A 21,702-nucleotide genomic window follows, 5' to 3' on the forward strand; every position below is an offset into this window, starting at 1 on the left:
TTTTTATTTGTGCAAAACATTATTTACATTTGTTTTTTGTCATGATTAAAAGTTTTTATTAAATCTTAATCAAGCATAGTGATTTTGTTGTGTTTTTGCTTTATAAATCAAGCATTAACTCGATTATACGTATTTTTTTGTTGAAAAAAACCTTCTTGCAATATATTGCAATACATATCGCAATATACGCTTTTGCATCGCAATATATCGCAATATGAAAATTCTCTGCAATACCCAGCCGTACTAGATAATTACATCTACATATTGCAATAAAAGCAGTGCAACTGGAATTTGGCTTGTGCAACAAGGCTTTTATCTGAGGTTGAACCTGGTGCAATTAGGTCAACATCTCTTAAATCAAGCCCTGTATTTTGTGATTGGCAGATTTCATGCAGGACCAGTAAATCAGGTGGTCATTGGACACAGTGACCGACTGTTTAAAAAAAACAGCGGAAACACTGGGCTTAGATGATATTATTTTAGAGTGTTGCACTAAAGCGATAAACGTGATATAGGACTAGTCTTCGTTAATTTTTGACAAATATATATACTGGACAAAAATAGTTAGGGATATATGTAAATTTTGAAATTATGAATACTGATCTATTTCTTCATTGACACACTAATACAATATCAATCATAAACATACCAATATCCCTAACTTATTTTGTCCAGTATAAATGACTTTCATAGAGTCTTTGCAAACTTTGTAGTATTTTGAGGACTTGTACTGTTTTTGTGTGTAGGTATGTGTCTCTGTCGGACAATGAGAAGACTGGTTACAAGGCTCGGGAACTCAAGTCTGTCCATGTGGATGCTGTAGGGGTGTATCTGAAACTCAACATCCACAAGAACCACGTCAACAAGTTTAATTTGTATAACCAGGTGAGATGAAGCACTTACAGTTTTGTTCAATAGTTAGGAGTGAGTGAGTGAGTGAGTATTGTTTCATGCCACTTTAAGCAGTGGGCTTCACACATTGTATCCATGTGGAGAAATCAGGTCTTCGGTGTGACATGTGAATGCTTTAACCACAAGGCTACCCCATTTCATCAAAGTCAAAATTACTTCAAGGTTAAAAGTTGATCAAAGTCAGAATATGAATTTACCAAGAAACCATTGACTTTTTATCATCTAAAGTTGTGTTTATTGACAACCTGCATTCATTTTCTCAAATAAAATTCCTAAAAATTTTGAATGGGTGGCAAGTGTCCTCACTATTATAGTAGAAATCACTCGGTGCCAATTGTCCTAGGTGGCACTTGTCCGGGTGGCATTGTCCTGCTCCCTACTCCACCACCCGGGGTTGAACTTCTTTCAGAAGGGTGTTTGTCCTGGACCTTTTACTGAAGATATATACTGAAATGTAATCTAACTGGTCCCACTCATTCCTTTCCCTGACCTGTGAAGATCCGGGGTAGAATAGGTCTTCAGCAAACCAAGCTTGCCACAACAGTCGACCATGCTTGTCGTAAGAGGCGACTAACGGGATCGGGTGGTCAGGCTTGCTGACTTGGTTGACACATGTCATCTGTTCCCAATTGCGCAGATCAATGCTCATGCTGTTGATCACTGGATTGTCTGGTCCAGACTTGATTGTTTAAAGAACCAATAAACTTTGTTTTTTGTTACTCTTTTAACCATTACATATGAAAGATTTGTGGTTAGTCTTATGCGGAACACCAAATTTATTCTTTAAAAACTTGTGGTTAATTAATACCGAGTGATTAAAAGTGGCCAAAAAGTCGCCTGCTTCCCTCTCGCCCGCCAACGAAACCACAGACAGGTTACGTAACTCTGTCGCCAGAGCACTGCAGTGACGTCATATGAGGAACGATTTTCAGTTAGTTGTATAGAAAGTGTGTAGCACGCTCATCATTTTGATGATTTCTTGACATCAACGGCGACATGCCGAATCGCTGCTTTGTCGCCAATTGCTCCTAGGGGTCGGGCGATGGTGTCACCATGCACAGATTTCCACAGGACCCGCGCAGTTCGTGCTAAATGGGTTATGTTTGTGAGTCTTGCTTTAGCGTTGTGGAAGCCTGAAAGCGATATCTTACTTGTGTTCAGATCGCTTCACGGAAGTTAAAGAATCAAAACTACTTACTAGTTGTAGTAAAATATGTATATGATTGATGACCATAAAGATTTTCCATGACACAACTTGTAACATAACGATTTCTTCCTCGAAGTGAGGTTGTGGTCGAAGTAACAATAATATTGTAAGTAGTATTATATTGACACCCACCTCGCTGCCAGGAGAGAAATTGTTATGTTATACGCTATGTCATGCAAAATCCTATTGGCCATCAATAAAATAGATATTTTACTACCAGTAGAAAGTAGTTTTGATTTTGTAACTCGGTGAAAACAAACCTAAATAGCATTTATCCTCAGACTGGCGGATGTTCGCGACAGGGTGCCGCCATTTTTGAAAATCGTAAAGTCTGTTAGAATTAATGAGATTATAGTTTGTTTTCATCAAGTTAGAAAATCAAAACTACTTTCTACCCGTAGTTAAATATGTATTGGAATCATAACCAAACGGATTTTGCATGACACAACTTATAACATAACGATTTCTTCCACGGAAGTGAGGTGGGGGTCGAAGTGACAATACTGCGCGATAAATTTCTTGCTACATTCACATGGTTAATGTCCACTCACCAGTATGTAGATACTAGTCAATGTGCGTCTTTATATTTGGTCTTATAATCCTAATTAGTTTATTATCATACTTGTATGCATTTTGAAACTAAATAAAAAGCAGACGATCTGCTGATACTTATAGTGAATTTATAACAGAACTGTAATATCTAGACATTTTATAGTTTGCCAATGTGAATCATAATTCGCACACACACCCTAGTGTATGTTGTCTGTCTCATTACACTTCACGGCGAAAACAATGATTCTGTTGAATGCTACGACAAATGAATAAAAACAAAATGCAAATATTAAAATTAAAACAGATTAATGTTATAGGAACAATATCAGGCCATTACCTTGTTCGAGGAATGTATGCATCAATATCCACAAAACTGTTCCAAATGATGTGTCTTTTAACAGTTTAATATACGAAAAAGTGATAAATCTTTTCAGGTATTGGTGTATAGTCTCATTGGTCACCCAAGATAGCACACCTGGCAACTAATTGCATAATGTCCGCCTTTCTTTAAAAACAGTAATTTAGTTAGCCAATAATGGGCAATCAATCAATGTATTGCGGTTAATCCTTTGAAAGAAGGGCGTTGTTTTCACGCGAGACACCGACACGACAGAGTGTATTCAGTATAGATTAGTAAATTTACATACATAAACACTACCTTTTGACAATTCCGCTGTGTAAGATAAAAGTAATTAATCAATCAGCGTGTTATCGGTTAATCCTTTGATCGATGTTTATAATGTTGAATATTTACTCCAGACACAAGAAATGCCAAATGGGAACCTTTGTCGGGTAATCTAAGTGTGTTACCACTAATTATACCTGTTATAAATTCATTAACTGACCATCAAGTGAATGATGACAAATAACATGTGTAGGTTTATACCACCTAACACGGGTTACAACAAGGGAGTATTAATTGCTGTATTGCATGTGAAAACTTATGGGCCGACACTGTTTTGAGAATACAAACAGATTTTTACATGACATGATTAAATATCGAGGTAAAAAACACAGAAATGGGATCAATTTGGATCAGTCATTATACAAATAGTGCCTAAAGACACCAATCGATTTGGACAGAATCGTCTATGAAAACAAGTTGTAACTCAGAAACTAGGCAAAGCAGGAGACAAAATTAAATGACAGTAGATTGTGAGAACATATAGCTTTCATTTTCCACAACAATTGTCACGATTTCAGGTTATACAAGCCTGTAAACAAGATAATTTACCCCCTAAAATGTAGATGAATTCTGCATCAGCCCTCAAAGCTATTCCTCATATGACGTCACACAGACGCGCCGCTCTGATTGGTTGAAATTTCGTTCGCGGGTGAGAATTGTGCACTGTTGTCAAAAAGGTCGATTTAAGTCAAAGGTCGAAATGAGTAGTTTTAATGACGGGGTTTCATTTATAACGATGCCAGTTAGTGATTTATGTATTTGTACCCCCTGGGGTATATGTGATCTTTAAAGACCACCGCCATATAACTGGAATATTGCTGAGTGCGGCGTAAAACTAAACTCACTCACTCACCTTTCCAGAAATCATAATATTGACAAAATCCAGTACTTTGAACACTGTGGTTCAGAAATGGGAGTTTTGAGGCATATACTTGGTTGTAATGTTTAAATCTTTACAGAGTATGATTATTTTTCCTAATCCTGACTCATGTTCTTTTGCTTGTCTCCTTCTTGCGAATGATAGTGGAACACTTGAATCCCCTTTTGAAGCTCCTTGGACAGGTCTAGACGACTTTTACAAGTCATGTCTAAACAGAGTGAATGCGTTAATAACCGTGTATTATTGTCTGCTGAGATTCACCATTCCAGTGATTTACCGGTTGCTACTTCGGAGCTGTTGACTGTGGCAGATGGCAGCTCCGGGTCCAGGAAGAGATCATCATCATCACAACTACCCTCGTCGCAGTCTAACAAGACCAGGACATCGTCTGCTCTGAAGAAGAAATCGTCTACAGATAAGACTTCATCGAAGTCGTCCCTTGGGGCAGAAAAGAAGACGAGGTCCTTCGCCGCAGATATCACCCCACAGGACGAAGCAGACGTATACGATAAACCACCCATCCTGATTCCTGAAGTAACAGTTAGGAAGAAGACAAGGTTTTCTTCTACAGTGACGTCAGCAGCCATATCAACGCAGTCTTATCAACGCAGACTTAGAGACCAGAGACGACAGGAAGTCCTTGGAAGGAGCCTCAGCACTCTCAGATGCGTCGTCATCTTTACAGCAGCAGCAGTTGTCAGCGCAGACCTTCAACCCGTGTATCTTCATGCAGCAGTTTACTCAGCAGATGATGGACCTGATGGATCGAAGGTTCACGCGCAGGAGAAGGCTGTGGTGAAGACACCATCTACGACGAACCTGCACGAAGGACAAGCAGCCTGCAGATCGCATCTGAGTGAAGATGGCAGCCTGCTTGAAGAAGGGAACGTTCGTGAAGGACCACGTACTCGACAGTCATCCACGACAACTTCCTGAGAACCTGTCAACCTGGACAACGATGAGCCTGCAGTAGAAGAGGAGCATTCGCAAAGGAGAACCAGACGTTCACTGGAGAACCAGACGTTCACCGGAGCATCGCAGATCAACCTCGACCTCAGACTCGGACAATCATCACGGACCTGCGCGAACGTACTTCACATCCCACGGAAGAGAATCTTCACCTTCACGAAGGCGCAGGAATACGTCTCAAGACTCCAGGGAGGATCTTTATACGGATCGATCATCTTCGCACAGGTCTTCAGGAAGATCTTCACGTTCATCGCCACGCAGATCTTCACGCACATATAGGTCGCCACACAGGTCTCCACACGCATTTCCACGAAGGCATTCGCGAATGTCTCCACGTAGATCACCACGTAGATCTCCACTCAGGGAGCAAGCACAACGGCAACGGTCTTCAGAACAAGATGCATCCAAATCTGAAGATGATGGTGGAATCATATTCTCCGATACAGAGATCAAGTCTTGGATGGCTAATGGATTAAGAATTCCAACGAAGATGGAAGCCTGCGTGAAGGATGAAGCCTGCGTGAAGGTTCACACTTGACTGCAACCTCGACAACGATGATGCAGCCCTAGACGTGCCGGAAGGACCTCCCAAGAAGCCTTCGCGAAGGAGCAGGACTAGACGTTCTTCGGAGTATCGCAGAAGTCGGTCACATGGATCATCTTCAACCTCAGACGCGGATCTTCGTCGTGAGCCTGCGTGCAGGCACTCCTCATCACGGAGAAGAGAATCCACACCTTCACGAAGGCAGAGGGATACGTCTCAAGATTCAAGGGAAGATTCATATTCCAACCGGTCTTTAGGCAGGTCTTCAGGCAGGCAGGGACTCACATCGTCGTGGATCAGAAGCACTCACGTACAAGATATCTAACGATGATTTGATACGTTCACCTTTCACCTATCGACCTGATAGCTCAAGTACCGGAGAATTTCAGCGCAGCCTTGGTAAGGCTACGAAGTTCCAGAGTCAACATGTCCCGACGTTCAACGCCAGGAAATTCCCACTACTTCATATGGAACCCTTCATGAAGGCTCCAGAGATTGATGAGAACTTCAAGAACATCAACTACTCCCATTGCAGAACCTACACAACTACTAGACGTACTTGTTTCGGACTAGTCAAATCCAACATCAGCGGGTTTGACTCTTGTGAGGAAGGGGACAGCTTGACAGTTATCACTAGCCTAGCATTGGCATTGTCGCAGTCCTCAGGGTGACATCCTCTTTCACGGTCATCGTAGCGAAGAATCAACTCTACAAGAACCTTTGTGTATTCAACACAATTGGTTATTTTACGGCGCTTCATTGAGACCGATGACTACAGTCTACAAGCAACAGCGTTAAGCAAGTATGAACTTGCTGATCATCTGTAAAAGATGACGATTACTTTATCTTCAGTGAAGAAGGAAACAATCACAACAGTCAGGGAGACAGTCTACCTACATCGGTATTACGCTGAGAAATCCTTCCCGCATTTTCCACTCAGCCTGCTATACACGTGTTCACTCGTGTAACTCCGTGAGGTTACGGACAAGGCCGAGGGTTGATGAAGAAATCAACGACTGCACAAGATTTTACAAGGATCTTTTTCCTGCAACACCGGGTGACGTCACATCGCGGGAATCTGAGATGAATCAAAGGCTGCAAACTGATTGGTCCATGAGAGACAATGCTCTGCGCAGAAGTCGGGCATAGCTCACGTGCCAGGAAGTCGTCTACAGTTGTAAACAACTTTTCAATGTAGGAGAAAGGCTCCATTTACAGTCCAGTTAGCAGGGTACAGTGTGATTCGACTGTCTTCACGAGTCATAAGGACCTTCCCTGTCAGCAGATTGAAGATTGTTTATCCAGTGATTTGCAGCAACATATGTTTGACGATTTCTACTATACATAGACTTCACAGCGATGGCAGTTCCAGTACATCTGAAGGCGAATTATGCATCATCACTGCACTTTGTTGGGATTCTGGGGACAAGTCTTCTTGACATATTATCGGAAGATTGAAGAAATAAACTTCAAGTCATGATTCCAGAACAGGACATTGCTCCGCTTCCATTACGGACATGGCAAGGGTTCCGCTGTCTACTTACCAACAACGTAGGATATGAGCAGATTTCTGGGAAGATGTTCATCTCACCGCAGAATCGCATGGCCGTCTCAGAGGATCGTTGGGTCTTGATACAAGCCATGGTATCTCAAGCACTACTCTTTTCCGTTACCACTACGAAGTTGGCAGAGCCTACTTCGTCATCTCATGTCAGCACAAGACATGACACACAGAGGAAGACTACAACTGCGCCCACTACAAGTGTTCGTGAACGCTCATCTAGACAGTCTGGATTCCTTCGGACTACCGGACGGACTGAAATCTTCTATGGTGGACTCGGAAATCGAATGTTTGTTGAGGAATCTACTTATCAGAGCTGGAGTGCAACACTCATCTGTACGTAGATGCATCACTTCAAGGATGGGGAGCCCACCTCGACAACGAAGTGGCAGCAGGGAAATTGTCGAGTCAGGAGCAGAGTCTGCACATCAACATGCTAGAGATGAAAGCAGTAATAAACGCCTTACTACACTGGTCCAGCATACTAAGGAACGCACAACTGATGATCCACATGGACAACTCCACAGTGGCGTTCTACATCACAAACAAGGATCAACAAGATCAAGGTATCTTCTTGACCTCAGCTTTCATCTGTTCAGCATAATAGACAACCTGAACATCAACATAAAAGCGTGCCACATTCCCTAAGCCAAGAATGTGATAGCAGACGCCCTATCTCGTCCAACACAACCATCCCCGACGGAATGCATCATACAGAGGATAGGATCTCCGCTGATAGACCTGTTTGCTTCAAACTTCAACAAACAACTACCAACATTCGTCTCTCCGGTTCTGGATCCACAAGCATGGGCAACAGATGCTCTAAGCATCTCCTGGGAAGGACTAAACGCTTACGCGTTTCCACCTCCAGCTCTAATACCGAAGGTGTTGCAGAAAATCAAGCATACGAAGAAGCTGCAACTGATTTTGGTCGCGCCCTACTGGCCAGCGAGGGTGTGGTTTCCCCATCCTCATACAAGAACTCGGAAGTCCAACCCTGCAACTCCCAGAGTGGCCGAACCTACTAATTCATCCGCACACCAAGCAAGCACAGGGGAATCCAACAGTATTCCAGCTACAAGCATGGAACGTATCAAGACTTGATTGAAGAAAAGAGGATCTTCCACCAGAACAGCGAAAGCAGTCACACTAGCTCTATGTAGATCAACCCGCAACTTGTACGACGACAAGTGGCAGAGTTTTGAGAAATATGCATTGAGGAAGGGCTTCACGGTGATGAAAGCAACTCAAATACTCAAGTGGCGGAATACCTTTGTCATCTAAGACAAACGAGGCGGTTAAAAGGTTCAACACTCTCTGCATACCTAGCGGCCCTCAGCACGGTTATCACCATGAAGACGGGTGTTAAGCTGACCAATGTACCAGAGATACTGGCACTACTACGCTCCTTTTATTTGGAAGGCCAACAAAAGAAATTTAAAGCGCGCCTGCTTGGGATCTCAACGTAGTCTTGCAGCATCTCACCAGTGACGCTTAGGAACTACTAGAAAGGACATCCTATGAGTTTTTAACACACAAAACTCTGTTCCTGATTGCCTTGGCAACAGCAGCTCGGATGTCGGAAATACATGCTCTGGACTCTGAACGAACACGATTTGATGCACATCGCAACATCGTACATCTGGGATTGAGATGGGACTTCATAGCAAAGAACAACTGGCCGGTCAACCAGATAGACAGTTCCACATCCCAGGTCTCTCGACAGTCCTTGGGCCACAGGATACTCAGGACCTATCCTTATGCCCAGTCAGAGCATTGAAAGTCTACCTGCAAAGGTCTAAGACGAGGAGATGAAAATTCAAGCGCCATTTCATCCCTCTATCTACGGAGACGCCTACAGAGGTCTCACGTACGACGATATCGATATGGATGAGAGACGTCATCCTAAGAGCCTACAAAGCAGCAGGACTTGAGCCTCCGCGAGCCTTCAACACTCATGAAGTCAGAGCCCTGGCATCGACACTCGCTCTGCATGGAAACTGCTCCATCTTGACAATAATGGAGGGCTGCTTTGGAAGTAAGAGATGGTGTTTGCCAACCACTACCTCAGAGACATTGCTACCGAGGACGTCTCCGGCATTCACCAGTTTGGGCCTCTTGTTGTAGCACAACAATTGACGGTTCCTCAAAGGCGCTGAGATGAATCTCACCCTTTTATCACGTGACTTGTAAAAGCCAACGCTCTGAAGAGCTAGAGCTTTAGAGTCCATACGCACGTGTAGGACAGACCAGCATGAGTGATAGACCCTGTACTTGTAAAGGAGTTGCTCGTATATGAAGAAGGGTCTCTTCTCCACTTGATGCGAGCATAAAGACTTGGAGTTTCATAAATCCACACATAATGTCAGGAGAAGCCAGAGAAATCTGACCAGTTGTGGTCCCCCCAGACACATCAGAAGAAGCTGCAAGAAACAAGGATCAGCACAAGTGCCATCATAAGTTCATATGGCCAGACCCACCGCCGGTTCCGTCGGATTCTACAAGCAAAAGAGCATGAGTCAGGATAAGGAAATGTATGTAATTTTTTTTATTAAAATTGATATTTTATACTTATTTTGACTCATGAGGTCAGCCCTCCCAACCTCCCCTCTGGACACTCTGGATTTCCCGGTAATCTGGGTGTCGGGCTCATATACGGAGAGAGTGACAAGCTTGGCTGGTCAGGTGACCAATAAGGGTGCCAAAGGGCAAAGGGAGGCTACTCATGGGATGAGTGATTTTACGCCCGCTTTTTTGAAGGGAGCTTCAAAAGGGGATTCAAGTGTTCCACTATCATTCGCAAGAAGGAGACAGGCAAAAGAGCATGAGTCAGGATAAGAATAAAATATCAATTTTAATCGAAACATTACATAATTACAGAACCACCCTGCACATGTGGTAATCCATGTGAAAATGCTCTTTGAGTGTTGATTATACATACAGCGTCGGAAATTATCTACAAACTTGCGATGTAGTTTGTTATTGTAAATATTCTCAAAGAGAGGTTTTATGAGTTATGAGAACATGTCCTGTTTTTGATTTGTGAATACAGTATGTTTAAACTGAATTTAGATGTTGTTTCACGTTACCAGGTTGGCGTTATTGCAATCAATGTGATAGGGGATCCACTGACGAAGTCCTACGACCCCTCCGACCCGGTGAGTCATTGAAACAGTTGTCATCGCTGCTGAGTACGACTGCATGGTATTGCCAATATACCGGTATATCGCAATACGCTTTTCAAATGATACGTATTGCAATATTTTGTTCTGAGAACCGGTATATTGGGTAAAGAAGATATATGAAGTTTTTATGATTATCTTTATGGTTTCAGTTAAAATCTACACACTTTCATGCACAACAAATGTTTTCCTTCGTTATTCAATTACAATACGACATACTGTAATGCAATAAACTGTATAAAAATGAAAATAGAATCCCTGACTATGCCACCTAATTTTGAGACTGCTGTTATCAGGACCATAACATATATGTTTAGGGACGTATAATGTAGAAAATAGGATCGACATGTACAATTAGTGTCATTTACTGTCAGACACTTAAGTTCCCAATATATCGCAATACGGGTACCTGAATCACAATATATTACAATACCATTTATTTGCCAATACACAGCCCTACTGCCGAGAGCCAGTCAGGTTGTTGCAGGTCTGATCCAGTATTTCTGTTCTCTGGTATATACCGGATTTTGGCCGGTAAAAATGCCCAGGACCGATAAATTTGGAGGCTATCGGTCACTGTCCGGTAAAATACCAAAGCTTTTTTTTGTCCTGCTTGAAATGTTACCAAACTTGAAATAAAATCGCTGAAGTAATCCTCTAATAGTAGAATCGGCCACTTAAACTTTCGTTTGAGATGATGTTTCCTTCTAAATTCATTATGCTACGCGCAATATGATTGGTCAGTTTGGCAGTCACTCGGAAAAGATTGATATATTTTGTACCTCGAAACGTCAGAATAATCAGTTGTCATGGGAAATTACGGAAAGTAAGGATGTTATCTGATTGTTTATGTACCACATGTTTGTCGAAATGACAAGCAGAAAGCAGACGACGCTGTCCAATTTTTTTTCTGGTAAAGGTACGGTTTCGGCTATTGAGGATGACAAAACAAACAGTAAGGGGCAAAACAATGATTCAAGTTCAAGTTGCATTAGGTCTTCAAAACTAAGCTTAGTAAATTACGGAAAGTTAATTCAGACTGGATATCTGAATATAAATGGCTCTGATACGAGGAGGGCAACGGAACTATCATTTTTTTGTGACCGACAGCTTTCGTGCAGGACCGGTAACTTAGGTGGTCGTCAGACACAGTGACCGGATGTTAAAAAAATCAGCGGCAAGACTGTGATCATAGCTGGTGATACAAGAAGACATAATGAATGCATCACTCAGTTTATTGCGTGTATTCGTACCCCAACAGTGTTGATTGTAATACATGGTATATATCACTGGTTTGTCCCACCCACAGTAGGCCTGTTACAATCCATATGTGTATTTGGTGAATTAAACCATTCGTGAATTCAATTAATTAATTCGTGAATTCATGATTTTGTTTATTTGAATTTGGGTGTTATTTATCAAAACGAGATATGCAAAATGGAATATGATGTAGCCCTAGCCGAGAGTATTATTTACAAGCCATCGTCATACATCTGTAATATTGCTGTAGCATTGCAAGCTTGATCCACTGAAATAAAAGGACATTAGTTATTTGACATTACATAATGCCCTACGTATCTTTAGGCCAACTGTTCAAAGACTACTGCTACGGATATATATAATACCACAGGCATTTATATGTAAATATCAAGGATATTGTCACATTTGTGTAAGATTGAACATGATTTAAGTATTTTAAATGAATTTTGCAACTGATAAATCAGAATTATGTTTCAAAAAACATTCATGAGGCTAACTAGTACTTACTTTGTTGTCCTTTAAGCTTACATAAAATAACAATTGATCTAACGACGTAAAAGTGCCATGTTCTTATCTTACAATGTGGAAATTGTCAATCTCTTCAGTTTTGTAGTTAATTTTTCTCCAAAATACAATGTATGGATACTTTTTAGAATGAATTGTTTTCTATTTCAAGGAGTACCTGCTTGATGTAAGTGATAATCGGACGCAAGATAAAGACCCTGCATTAGAAGGTTTCTTTAACAGGTGAGTGACACCACTGAACTGATGTTTCTTCCACTGTTATTTCTACATGGAGTGTTTCTTAGGAGTCTGGACAATCATGATGATAGTTGGCCGCTGTCTTTATTGTGTAGTTGACAGAGCATCTGTCCACGTAGTGTAGGGTTTGAAGTTCCGTCCCAGAAGTATCATACACAAAGATGTCATAGGATGGTCGGCCTGGGGCTTGGCATCCAGACAGAGCTACAGATAACTTTTTGAGTCATTGAGTTATGTACTCACTTGTCTTCATCTCAATTGGTAATCCTAATTTTCCTTTGAGGAACCAAATATGTAATATGAGAAACAATAAGAAAGACTGCAAGTTGCCAAGTTCAGGTGCTGAAATAAAACTTCTCAGTGTACCTCATTTATTTTATGTATACATCCGTATGAAAGCTAAGATTTGACTTTTTGTGCTTACACATGTAGGATAAAATTTATTGAGTATTTACAAAAATTCAAGCATACTTGTATGCAAAGGACTTAATAGGAATTGAGTTTTCACATAAATATTTGCATAAGTTATGCAGCTTATCTGTACCTCTGTGAAGGTGTAACAAGGGTTGGTTGGCTTGGAGTATCTGGGTGGGGTTTCCAGGATGGGTTACATGTCATTGCTTTGTGCTAGTACTATAAACACTAAGGCTGCTTATCAATATCGATCATAGAGATCAATAATCGTTAACTACGTAAAGATTGTTTATTGATGACTGTCTTGAGAAGTAAAATGGAGAAAAAAATGCCAACAAATCAACTAACTTGAGCGCCCTCCGCCAACTGGCCCTCCATATCTCTTGACCACTGAAGGGTACACTTGCTTATGTTACTGGCTTACTGGAGGAATTACCCATCTATCAACATGTCTCCCTGTATCTGCAGACCGGAATACATCTCGCCTCTGGATGACCTCGCCTTTGACATGTACCAGGACCCCGAGATCGCTCAGATCATCCGCCGGCTGGAGCGCAAGAAACAGGAAGCTGTGTTACGTGAGTTCATTGGATTCATGGTGTATTCATGATCATCTACGGTGATGGAACTAAGCTGTATTCTTCGCACTGTATTTTAAGTAAGCGCGCGCACACACGCACGCACGCACGCACGCAAACACACACACGCAAACACACACATGCACACACACACGCACACACACACACCACCACCTCACCCCACACCACCTCCGCAAACTTGGATGTCTGGTCATCTTACTTACAAGCTACTATCATAAAGCTGGAATATTGATATGTAATAGAAGCCTTCAAATCTTGAAATGAATGAAACACTGGAAAAGTGCTTGTTTTGGTTATCCCACCAAATGCATACTTATGAATATGAAATAAGTTAAACTGTAATATACTGTAACGTAACTCACACTAACCATGTGTCTACATATTCAGGTATGTTTCAATAATTTTGAGAAACTACAAAATATATTTGAAATGCGATGTTAGCTTATCACACGAAAATCACTATCACTGTCACATAAAGAGTGAAATCCTGGAAATAAGGAAGAATTTGGTCATACTGCTGGTAATAAAGGTTTCGTGGTTAAGAAATAAATCTTATTGATACGTGTTTGATGTATATTTATCATAAAGGAGGATATTTTATGGGTGTCCACTTCTGTAACATGAGGAACACAGTGTTTCAGGGAGTATCAAGATATTGTGTTCTTTGCATGACAGAAGTGGATATCCATTAAATTCCCCTCTTAATGTGTATAACTTTTAAAACCATTTAAAACATTAATATGTATCATGAATATGTTTTTCAGAGGAGCGTTACGACTATGCAAAGAGGTTAAAATTTGCAATAGCTGAACTTCAAAAGGTAAGCACTGAACTACAAACATCTGCATGAATCAGGGACAGTTGTGGTTGCAGTTGGGTGCATGATGGGTGCATTGTGGGTGCATCGCATAGCATGGTCTGCATGCCAGTTTGTGAGGCAGCATGACAGATGCATATATTGGGTGTGTGCTGACGGTTATCAATAGTAACCTGTTCAAAATCTTTTAGCTTGATAACGATGTAAGAATCTACATCGAAACGTCGCTCTGTGCAATAAATAAGAAGTTGTCATCCATAAAGTTGTATGTTTCATTTTTGTTCAAATCAGACTAGCTGTTACATAATTGCATATTGTTTCGAATTGTCCTTGAATTTGCAACAAAAATATGGTGTCTTCAGTTCTTAATATGAATAAAATTGCATTCTAAAAAAACTGCAATGACCAAAATTTAATTACCACTGTGTCATTATTTAGTCTGATATTTTATATGATCACGTCTTGTTTATCGAATGGTATAATGTCTATTTATAGTTACATCACAAGATTTATAGTGTTACATTTTCGAGATAAAAAAACTTGATTGTATTATCGTAAGTTGCTGTAGTTGAAATTGGAACTAAGTGATAAAACAATCAGCTGTTTCGTAATCACGTGGCTTGTACATGTCAAGTACTGTAGATTCATACCAATAGGCTTTGATGTCTTGATCTGATGAGAAATACTTTATAGCTTGTTATTTGGGGAAGATGGCATCTATTCTGTTTACAATCATATTTGCCTACTCAGCTCGTTTGTCCATGGGGATTCTGGGTGGCAATAGGTCCCGAGTATCTAATGCTGGTCTCAGTGTTGACAGACAAGCATTTGTCATGTGGTTGATAGCATGTCATTGACCCAGACAGCTTTGATTGTAATATCAAGGAAGTCTGTCGATCAGTTGTCTGTCAGAAGACTTTTTGTTCAACCAATAACTTCTAAACTATTGGCTGGATTGTTTTCAAATTTCGGCACCACCATCTATGTCAAAAGGAGAGGTGCAGTGCAAATTATGATAGTCTGTGTTATTTGAGAATTACAGCAATTTGGAAATTTAAACTTTGAAAAGTTAGTTCAACCAACAATTTGGAAAGTATTGGTTAAATGTTTTCAAATCTGGAAAACAGCTTCTTTGTCAAGTGATGGCTTCTTTTTATAGGAAAGTGCAGTTAAAAGTTGGATACAGATCTTGTAAATTTGTCAAGAATAATCATTGGTATTGTTGTTCAGCTGAAGTTGGGAGTCATGGTGACCTTGCTCACATGTTTTGGCTTGTTGCTTTCAATATCAATCACTGGATTGTCTGGCCTGCATCGATTATTACAAGCCACTGTCGTAGCAAAGAAACGAAAACTGCTTTGATGTCGTAACTCTGACACAGTGTGCCTGATCTGTTCAGTGACTTACCAAAGGTGTAATTCTCAGTGTGTCACCATAACATAAGGAAATGTTTATGTTCGAGGATAAAGTGAGTGTTGTTTCTAGGGGCCATAGATTCTAATCTGACAAAAACATGCAAGCAATATGAAATATTCCGAGATCACGGTTCATCTCAGTAATGATACACCATCTATTTAAGGAGAGCGCTGCTAGGTCTAAATCACCAGCGATGGACTATATCCCAGAATCGGTGCGCTATCCTCCGACCAGGCCATACGAATCAGTGGCACTCGATGAGTCCACATCTTTTGAACCTCAGTTGGATGGGGATTGGTCAGTGCCGTTTGATCCCCCTGTGACCCATGAACCTTCGGGATGGCAAGCTAGACCCTCTCTAAAGAAAAATGTCCGTCACATTCATATTGATACAGAAGAACTTATCCGAAGCGCTCGCAATGGACAACCACCAGAACTTGAACTTGAACTTGAGAATGATGAGGAACTCAAGATTTCCTTGGATTTTACCCACAGGGTGATCTTTCTGAATATACGAGAGCTGTAGATGATTGTCAGACTCACACATAGTCAGGACTGCTTGCTTTATCTTCCGATTCTGGCTTTCCTTTGCTATAACATGTGTGAAGGTTAGGATCTATTAGCCCCTAGAAATAGATCAACAGAAAAATCCTGGTACGGTTCTAAATGTCAGACAGAATATCAGTAGGTTATTATGAAAACTGAAACCTGTGTCTTAAATTGTTGGGAAAGACGGTTTTGGAGAGGTTTAATTAACCCTCACAAATTCTTTTAAGAATCTAATGTACTGGTTGATATTTCATTTCAGTGTAGAGGTTAAAACTATAGCTTTGTGAGACACATTATATAACAGTGTGTGGCTATCAGTCAACTGGTGTTAGTTACCGATCATTATAGTATTGATGCTAAGACACATTCCCACAGGTACAGTAATATGAAATAATCAGTCAGAAATTTTTTTGTCACATCGAAATAGCAGTGAACAGGTGTAATATATTTGTGAAAATTTGTGAAACTGACTATATGTGTATTTCCAATATATTTTACAGTGACTGAGGTCTTTAGTTTTCACTAAATTATGTGTTTGAATGGAGAGAGTTCTCTTTTATGATTTGATTGGACATTCATTTTAAGTGTAAGATATTATGAGTTATGTAATAGGAAATCTTTGCCCATTCCTTTTTCCAAACCGGCGTCAACTCAGGTTATCAACAGCAGCGTTTGGTCTCAGCATCGAGGAGATAACAGGATTTTTCTGTTAAACTTGGCATCTCACTAACTAACACTTTTATTGTATGTTTCTGTTCATTTTATGAATTCTGTATAGTTCTATTCCATTTGTTAACACTCACAAATATATGAAGAAAACAACATTTGCGTTCACTAAGTAATTTATTTTTTAATCCCTATTTAGCCCCTTATAAACATGAATTCGAATCTTGGTTCACCTCTATTGTATTTCTGGGGCGGTGGGGTAGCCTAGTGGTTAAAGCGTTTGCTCATCATGCCAAAGACTCAGGTTCTATTCCCGACATAGGTACAATGTGTGAAGCCCATTTCTGGTGTCCCCTACCGTAATACTGCTGGAATATTGCTAAAGTGGCTTAAAAAACTCACTTACTCACTATTGTATTTCTGCGTTTCTCCAAAATGGTAGCCATCTAAGACCTGTGTTTCTTTGGGCTTCCCCCATGAAGCTGACGTGTCTTGATGTATCTGAAATACTCTTCAAAGCAGCAATAAACCAGTCCCTCCTGGATTCCACAGCGAATTTTTAAGAATTCTGTGGCAAATTTAAGCAAATTCTGTATCCTAGTTTTCAAAATTCTGCAAAACATTGTGCCATTAAAAACTTAAAAAAAAAAAAAAAAAAAAAATTTCAATCTACAAAAAGATCGATTTTGTGAACATATTTGCAGTGTCAAATTCATAAGATATTATTGAAATGATTACCTTATGAATAAATCATCTTTATTTGTGAATATTTTGAAAATATCGTTATAACAAATGTCTCAGTTCGTTTTTGTGTAACCGATCATACTTTTGACTTTTAGCCCTATTTTTCATTTCGGTTGATAGTCAATCTTGATTTAACTTTCAAAATAAGTAAATTTCACGTCAGAAAAAGGGCAAATTTTGCAGGTATTCTGCATGAAAATGTGCTTTCCGCGATCCAGGTGTTTTTCTGCATCAAAAGGTAATTTCCGTGATTTATTCTGCAACCGCTGAATAAAGGAATCCTGGAGGAACTGATAAACCCAAATCACTTATTCTATAGGCACATGACTCATTCATTTGTATCCAAACCCAATGTGACCATCACGTAAGCAGGTGGGCTAGAAGCTTGGTAAGAAAGAAGTTAAAACTATAAGTTCGTTCAGGTTATGATGCTTGGAAGGTGAGCTCCGGTACCTATCACCATCATTCTTCTGAGCTGTCACATGACTCGCTTATTTTGTATCCAAACTCAATATGACCATCTCTTAACCAGGTGGGTTAGAAGCTGGGTTAAAAGGAGGTTAGAACTATGTGTTCGCTCAGTTAAGAAGGTGAGCTCTGGTACCTGTCAATTTTCTGTTGAGCTGTCACTTTATATCCAAACCCAATATGTCCATGACGTGACCAGGTGGGCGAGAAGCTGGGTAAGATGGAGGTTGAGAAACGGCAGGCGGTGGAGAACGAGGACTATGACAAGGCCAAGGTGAAGAAGCTGCAGATGGACGAATACCGCCTCCATATTTACAGGGACCTGAATCTCACCGACTTGCTGGAAACCACTGGGGTAATGTCCACCTGTACTGTTACATTCAGTGTCAGTGTAAAGCGTGGAAACATGGGTGGAAATATGTAGACATGGGTGGAAATATGTAGACATGGGTGGAAATATGTAGACATTCACAGAATGAGGTTGGGTGTGAGTGGGGAGGTTATTTTGTAATGCTTGAAAGATCTCTTCATTAAATAGTATAGCTTAAGAATGCAATAAAACAAATATGATTTGATTGATAAGGCACCATGAGAGACTGCATATAGTGAAATAAGATGCAGTTTCCTTTGGTGGCAAGTTTATATTGTCATTATCAAAAGGGCAAGTAATACTCATATTTTGGTTTATGAAAATAGTAGCTCTTGTAAGTTTTTTTTCAGCTATTTTTCAAATACTTAGTTTAGTTTTTGACAATTAGTGGTATGGAAAGTAGTTTTTCTACTGTCTTTGTAATTTAGTTTTTGTACAAATAGTTTTTCTCTGTAAATGGGATTTACTAATACCCAGCATGCCTGGCTCTCTGCTCTAACATGCGCATGACATATAACAATTCATTGTGGTTCCATACCTGCTGCCAGTTCCGTTCCTGATACTCAGCGCTAATAATGCTTGTAGACTATATGTATGATGCATGGTGCATTTAAAACTGTCATATAGAATGTAGTATCTAGCCTAATGGCATGCTTGGAACATTTAACAAGATGTATTTCTTAAGCTAAGTATTTGTGTCAATTTTATTTATAATGGTTAAACATTTCTTGAAGATACGAGATGTATTTCTAATTAATTTCTGAATCTTTTACTTTGAAAAAGATTTGTATGATTGAAGATTATGATGATTACTTTTCAATGTACTTTTAATTTTACGTTCCAACAGTCAAGGCATCCACATCCAATAAACTTTGGTAAGTAGAACAGTTTCAAGGAATTATTTAGTCGTTTGATTGCTGATTTAATATTGTATGTGTGATATGGATTTTAACACTGCTGAAAGAACACATTGTGGATGAATGTGACTTTGTGAAACTTAACACAGTCTAGTATATGGTAAACAATGATGTCTGGGTGTGCTGACTTCATCTTGATCAATCTAAATAAGGATCTCTATTGCTTACAAGTAGATTCACATAGTCACCTGGCTGACTACAGATTATGATGTGTTTCAGACTCTGAACGGCAGCCGACTCCTCCACGACTGGCAGAAATCCATCGATCGCCTCGATCACCTCCACTGACACCACCTAAGTATGACGAGAGACCACTACCTATAACCCACAGGTAGAAACAAAGTTTGTTTAGTGCATTGTCAATACTCAAGATTTGAAGGCTTCTGTACACTATCGTCATATTGTATGTTATATGAGTGTATGAAATAATGCCTGTTCGACAGACCGACACAGACTACTTTACAACTAGCCAGCCCGATGGTCTGGTAATATTTTTCGATAGCATGTTTACACATCTGAGTAAAAAATTGAGTTATAACATTTTGAAGTTACCAGCCCTGCTGTCTGGTTTGGTTTTAGGCTTATTTGAAGCACTGGTTATAGCCAAACTTTTGTTGGCACCCAACGCTGGTCATAGAAGCAGACAAAGATGTTTGGTGGTCAGACTTACTTGTTTGATCGCTTGTCATCTTATCCCAATTGCGCAGATTTCTGCTCTCAATATCATTCAAAGGACTGCCGACCGCCTCCGTGGTGTAGTGGTTAGAGCGTCCGCCCGGAGTGCGGAAGGTCGCGGGTTCGATCCCCGACCGCGTCATACCAAAAGACGTTAAAATATGGTACTTGTTGGTCCCTGCCTGGCGCTCGGCATTAATGGGTACAACAAGGACTGGTCAGCTCGGAGTCGGTATAATGTGTCTGAGTAGGGTATTCATGCTTCACTGCGGCATGATATCTCAGTGGGCTAGCACTATAAAACCAGCTTCAGTCTGGGCTAGTACAAGCAGCTGCACATACACAAACGCACGCGTGCACGTCTTCATATGAGCGAAATATTCTCAAGCACGGCGTTAAACCCAATTTCACCTCACCTCAAAGGACTGCCTGGTCTAGACCTAAATATCTACAGACTGCGTTCATATGGCTGAAATTGCTGAGAATGGTCTTGTATGACAAATAAACACACGTATCATCCTGACAAAGTCTATCGTTTCTGTGTAGAGGTCATGCCAAGGACCTGGATTTAATTCCTCGATGGGTACACTATGTAAAACCCATTTCTGATGTCCCAGATATGCTGGAATATTGCTAACCAGCGTAAAACTCAACTCACTCACTCACTCCTGTGTAGACAGATAGATGTTTTACTTTTTATTCAGTCCTGAACGTGTAGCCTCCAGTTCCTAGATTGTCTCTGTACTATTTTATGTAGCTGTATACAGATGGTGATTATATAACTGTTGCCCCTTTTGTTTATTGCATGACTGGTAAACATGCTATTGCTATATTTGTCAACTGTATTCTTTAGTATTCCATTGAAAACATTCATGTGTTACTACCCCCCATGTGAATGTCATATTGGAAACCTGCGAGGTGTTGAGGTACCCTGGGGCTGCCATTCCAATCTGAATGATGATGAATTTTGTCTGAATTTGTACAAAGTAAGATTTTGAGATTCCAAAAAATAATGTGAATTCAAAGTAGTTTTAATATTTTTGTTAGACATTCAATCTCTGATCACTATGATCTGATTACAATTCAGTTTGTAAAATTTTTCTATCCATTTTACAAATTACAGTTCGCAGACCTACAGTTTGAAGATTCTGTTCTTTTCAGCTTTTTATGTTTTCTCATCCACATGGAATTAAATCAGCAACAAGAAACTCATTATTAAAGTGATATCGTACCCATGATATCTGTATTTTCCAACATGACGTTCACATGTACCAGTAGGGCGTACGTAACCATGATTAAATGCCGCACACTGTGTAGATACATCTGTAACATTGTCTGTAGTATTCTAATACGGTTCATCAGCATCGTCACTCTTGTACAAGGCTTATTCTTGTGACGATCATGGTGTAAGTCTCTGTGTCCAAGTTGATGCTGTGGTTATTCTCTCAAGTTTGATTGTATTTATATAAAAGCCTCTGTTTGACAACTTTGAAAACCGTAAAGCGAAATATGCATTGTGTCGGAAAGCGCACGTTAGATCTCCAAATCATCAG

The 21,702-nt window shown here is 40.2% G+C and overlaps 1 protein-coding gene across 1 annotated transcript in view; it reads left to right on the forward strand.

Annotated features, from left to right (window-relative positions):
- LOC124280678 (centrosomal protein of 104 kDa-like) overlaps positions 1 to 21,702 on the forward strand; it is a 73,043-nt gene that overhangs the window by 8,056 nt on the left and 43,285 nt on the right. The window contains 8 exon segments of the mRNA XM_046716672.1: positions 747 to 885; positions 10,403 to 10,468; positions 12,429 to 12,499; positions 13,397 to 13,506; positions 14,292 to 14,347; positions 18,387 to 18,542; positions 19,405 to 19,432; positions 19,694 to 19,805. Coding sequence (XP_046572628.1) covers positions 747 to 885; positions 10,403 to 10,468; positions 12,429 to 12,499; positions 13,397 to 13,506; positions 14,292 to 14,347; positions 18,387 to 18,542; positions 19,405 to 19,432; positions 19,694 to 19,805 — 738 coding nt within the window.

This window comes from Haliotis rubra, unplaced genomic scaffold, assembly GCF_003918875.1.
Source record: "Haliotis rubra isolate DU_JTF1 unplaced genomic scaffold, ASM391887v1 Scf271, whole genome shotgun sequence".
Lineage (NCBI taxonomy): Eukaryota > Metazoa > Mollusca > Gastropoda > Lepetellida > Haliotidae > Haliotis > Haliotis rubra.